Source organism: Arachis duranensis, chromosome 3 (genome assembly GCF_000817695.3).
Source record: "Arachis duranensis cultivar V14167 chromosome 3, aradu.V14167.gnm2.J7QH, whole genome shotgun sequence".
NCBI lineage: Eukaryota > Viridiplantae > Streptophyta > Magnoliopsida > Fabales > Fabaceae > Arachis > Arachis duranensis.
This window is the reverse complement of record NC_029774.3, coordinates 112,573,801-112,578,479: the sequence shown is the minus strand read 5'-3', so window position 1 is coordinate 112,578,479 and position 4,679 is coordinate 112,573,801. Positions and strand designations below refer to the sequence as shown.

Genomic DNA, 4,679 nt, shown 5'->3' with positions numbered 1-4,679 from the left:
TTTATCTCCACTCAGTGTTATTCCAATTAGGACTGTATCGATAAGATCTTAGTGGTAGGAAGAAATGTGATTTAGAAATGTTAGGATTCTATATATATTTAAAATTTTAAATCCTTTACAATAGAATATCTCTAACTTCTCTTTCTGAACCAGATAAATTCTGCTGCCTCAGTACTTTCATTCAAAGGAAGTCCATACTGGATGGCACCTGAGGTGAAATGATTTCCCCCACTATTTTTTCCCCTTCAAATCTTGGAATTTATTCTCCTCTCTCTCACCATGCTTACTGTAGCTTGATGTTCTATTTCTTAGGTTGTAATGAATACCAATGGCTATGGTCTTCCAGTTGATATATGGAGCTTGGGATGCACAATTCTTGAAATGGCAACGTCGAAGCCTCCATGGAATCAATATGAAGGGGTGAGATTTTGGATATACCAGAAATAGTCTTCATTTGTATGATCTCGTTTGTTGTGTAATAAGTACTGAGAGCCACAATTGTTTTCGTGTCGACTTGAGCAGGTAGCTGCCATATTTAAAATTGGTAACAGCAAAGATATGCCTGAAATCCCTGAACATCTTTCAGATGATGCCAAAAGCTTCATTAAGCTATGTTTAAATAGGGACCCGTTAGCACGCCCAACAGCTCAAATGCTACTAGACCACCCCTTCATTCGTGACCAATCAGCAACAAAAGCTGTAAATGTTAGCATAACCAGAGATGCTTTCCCCCGCATGTTAGATGGAAGCCGGACTCCGCCGGTATGGCCTATGTATTCATTTATTTCCTTCGATCTTCCATTCTCATTACTTTCTGTTGTGCTTGGAACTAACTTTCTCATTGTTTTTGGTTGCAGCCTGTTTTGGAGCATCAATCCAATAGAACAAGTATAACGTCACTTGATGGAGATCATGCAACAAAGACAGCTCGAGCAGCTTCTCACGCATTAAGGAGCCCAAGGTAAAAAAATCCCACCTGTTAATTTCAATTAAGGCATGAACTTGTGTGTCAGTATACGATGGCTTCATTTTTTTTTTGTGATTATAGCTTCATTATTTTCTTGTTATTTGGAGTTGACTTTCTTTTGTAATGCACTTATTCAGAGACAACGCAAGAACAATCACATCTTTGCCAGTGTCTCCCTCTTCAAGTCCATTGAGACAATATGGGACAGNNNGTTTCTTTTCTCCTCCTCATCCAACTTACACAATGATGGGGCAAAATAATTTCAATTTGAGTGACACGTCGCCATATTCTGTGAGATCAAATGCAGCATTCACTCTCGATCCTTGGCATGAAACGTCTCGATACAAAGCCCAAACACCACTTGGTGGATCTCCAAGAATGAGATTCATTTGAATTTTGAATGTAAATACGGTTAGCATTAAAATCTGAGAGTTTCCCCAGCATGCATGCCTTGTGAACTGTGCTTGGTTGGACTTCAATCCTGACTCCGAACTCTGAAGCACCGAAAGATGCTGCTGCCATGCTGGTCCATTCTTTATATGTGAGAACCAGACGACAAACGACTGGGGAAACCATGCTGCTTGTAACATTTTTCTTGATTATTGTAAATGTAGTGTGCTTACAATGTTTGTAGTGACGTTTACGATGTATATTGCTAGTTCATGGAAGAAGGAAAAGGAAAAAAAAAGAAAAGAAAAGAAAAATGGAAATTTTTGAAGCTCCACTCTCGTATGTTACTATATTAATACTAACCTATAGCTAGAAAGATCAATCCAAAATGAGAGACGACTGAATTTATGACTTCAAAACAATTGCATCTTTACTGTAAGTGATAAAGTAACCCAGAAAGATTTCACATACACTCATTTAAGAGAAACATTAGGTGATTAATATTCAAGTAATAATAGGGAGTCAATTTTTATGAGTTAATATTAGACAGTTTTTTTTAAATTATTTTATTTATATTAAATTTTATATTTTAAATTATAAATTTTTTATTTTATACTCTACGTTATAAATCTTAAATTAAAAAAAATCTAGAATTAGAAAACAACAGTTAACGAATATTTGATTAACTAAGTTTATTTTCGATATTCTTTTAAAGTTTTAATATTTTTTATTTTGTATTTGAATTAATATTAATTAATTTTTTAACTAATGGTTCTTTAGTATTTTTTAAATAAAATAATAGTTTAAGAGATTTTATTTAGAATAATCTTTGCTACACATTAAAATTAAATTCTAAATTAATCTTGTTCAGTAGGTCGGGTACCGGACGGTTCGGAGTGATCCTCGTATGGACAGGTGGGGGCACGGTCTGGAGATGGATCGCGGGGTGAAAGAGAGAAACCGACGTTCCGAGCTCTTGATGAGGAGGAGGGGGGTGTCACCTGCAATGACACTCCGACGCTCAAGTCAGTCGAATGTACAGGCGAAAAAGGGGATAAGGCAGTATATGACGTACCTTGGGGGAAGGGTAAATTCTTCCCCATTTATACCGTGTCAGAGGTGGGCCCTGCAAGGACAGGCCCACCTCCTTCGAGACCTTCCCTGCACAGCTGTAGCAAAGCTGTCAGGGACGCGTGTCCGGGTCGGCGAATGGGCGCCTTGCTCCTAACTGTTTGAGTCGGGTGGTACCCGGGTCGGGCCAGCCTTCATTCAGTTTGGGGCAGGCCGTAACAGTGCCCCCGACACGCCAGTAATGACCACGTGGGTCGTTGGTGGCGTGTCATCTCCTTTCGTGCGTTGCGCCAGGTCGCCCGTCCGTGGGGGACGTGCCTCTTGCGCGCGTGTCTGTTCGTTGCTGGAACGGCCACTTGTCGCCTCGTTCTTCGCGTGGAGTATTAAATGCTCATAATGGGTTGAGAAATCCCGTATGCAAAGACCATTTTGTCCCCGGGCCTTTCACACTTCTTGAGTGGCAGTTTTAAACAGTTTTGCCTTCGTTCTTATTTTTACCATTCAATCATCTTCATCATTCTTCATTCTCAAATTTCTCAGAGGGCTGTTCTTGCTATCCTGTTCATCTGCTTCTCTTCTTTTCTTAATACTTCAGAATTAACCCAGGTAAATGCTTGTATCTTCGTTTTTGGCTTCTGCGTTTGTTTTGCTTCTGCCATTGCTGCTTGCCACATGCATGCTGTTTGCTTGACCTTGTTTAGTGTCGAGTAAGTGTATTAGGGGGCTACCATCTTAGGGTAGGTTTTTGTAAGGGTTTAGCTTCATGCATGCTTAGTTTGGGTTGTAGAATAGGTTAAGCGTAGTTTCTGGGTTTTTCGAGTTCCCGACCTCATAGACTAATTGAGTGGTACCCCCACTGTAGGTATGCCTCGCGTCGTCTCTCGAACTTCTACCTCCGCCGGGGGTTACGACCCGTACGCTTGGGTGGTCTCCGACCTCAGGGACTCCCCGAATCAGATGGGTGAGGAGGAGCTTACCGAGTTCTGTCAGGCCGGGTACTTGTGCGGGGGTACTGACGAGGAGGCCAACTATAATGTTTTCGTTCCTGCCCCCCGTAAGCGATTGTATGAGCTCAACTTCCATGCACCCCCGGTTATCGACTGGATTTGGTTTTACAAGGCCATGTTCACCCAAGTGGGGGTTTGGATCCCCTTCTCTTCCTTCCAAATAAGGCTCCTTAGTCGGATCTCCGTGGCGCCATCGCAGCTGCATCCGAACAGTTGTGCTTCAATCCACTGTTTTGAGATGGTATGCGAGTACTTGGAGCTGCCGATATCCGTCGACGTCTTCCTTTTCTTTTTTAACCTTACGAACCCTTCCAAGGAGGGGAAAGCGAGGAAAAGGTTCATGTCCTTCCGTTCTGTCCAAGGACGGAGGATATTCGGCTTGTTCGAGGACTCTTATCATGGGTTCAAAGACAAGTATTTTAAGGTACGGCCGGTTAAGGGTCGACACCCCTTTTGGTTGTCATTGGAAAGAGAACGTCTCATCCCGCGTATTGGAGTTTCGGGACAGGGTCCAATGCTTTTATAAAGGTGACATACAAGGGGATGTCGGCCGTGGACCGAAAAATTGCTGACGTATTGTGGGCTGTTTTTGGGAGAAATCATGTGAATCCCCATCTCCTTATGGGTAGCCGGGAGGTCACCCGGGATTATATTCGTGAGTGGTGCACGAAATTGCAATCACACTTTTGCAACTCCGCACAACTAACCAGCAAGTGCACTGGGTCGTCCAAGTAATACCTTACGTGAGTAAGGGTCGATCCCACGGAGATTGTCGGCTTGAAGCAAGCTATGGTTATCTTGTAAATCTTAGTCAGGATATCAGAAATTATCAGGATTGATTGTAAAAAGCAAAAGAACATAAAACAGGTACTTGAATTGCAGTGATGGAGAATAGGTTGAGGTTTTGGAGATGCTCTGTCTTCTGAACCTCTGCTTTCCTACTGTCTTCTTCTTCAAACACGCAAGGCTCCTTCCATGGCAAGCTGTATGTAGGGTTTCACTGTTGTCAATGGCTACCTCCCATCCTCTCAGTGGAAATGTTCAACGCACCCTGTCACGGCACGGCTATCCATCTGTCGGTTCTCAATCAGGCCGGAATAGAACCCAGTGATTCTTTTGCGTCTGTCACCAACGCCCCGCCTTCAGGAGTTTGAAACTCGTCACAGTCATTCAATCATTGAATCCTACTCAGAATACCACAAACAAGGTTTAGACCTTCCGGATTCTCTTGAATGCCGCCATCA

General features: G+C 42.6%; 1 protein-coding gene across 1 annotated transcript in view; it reads left to right on the top strand.

Moving 5' to 3' along the window:
* The window catches only part of LOC107480227 (mitogen-activated protein kinase kinase kinase 3), a 5,070-nt gene extending 3,385 nt beyond the window's left edge, over positions 1-1,685 (top strand). The window contains exons 7-11 of the mRNA XM_016100378.3: positions 154-213; positions 313-420; positions 523-762; positions 858-961; positions 1,105-1,685. Coding sequence (XP_015955864.1) covers positions 154-213; positions 313-420; positions 523-762; positions 858-961; positions 1,105-1,360 — 768 coding nt within the window. The 3' untranslated portion in view covers positions 1,361-1,685. The remainder of the gene's footprint in view (positions 1-153; positions 214-312; positions 421-522; positions 763-857; positions 962-1,104) is intronic.
* The last annotated feature ends 2,994 nt before the right edge of the window (positions 1,686-4,679 follow it).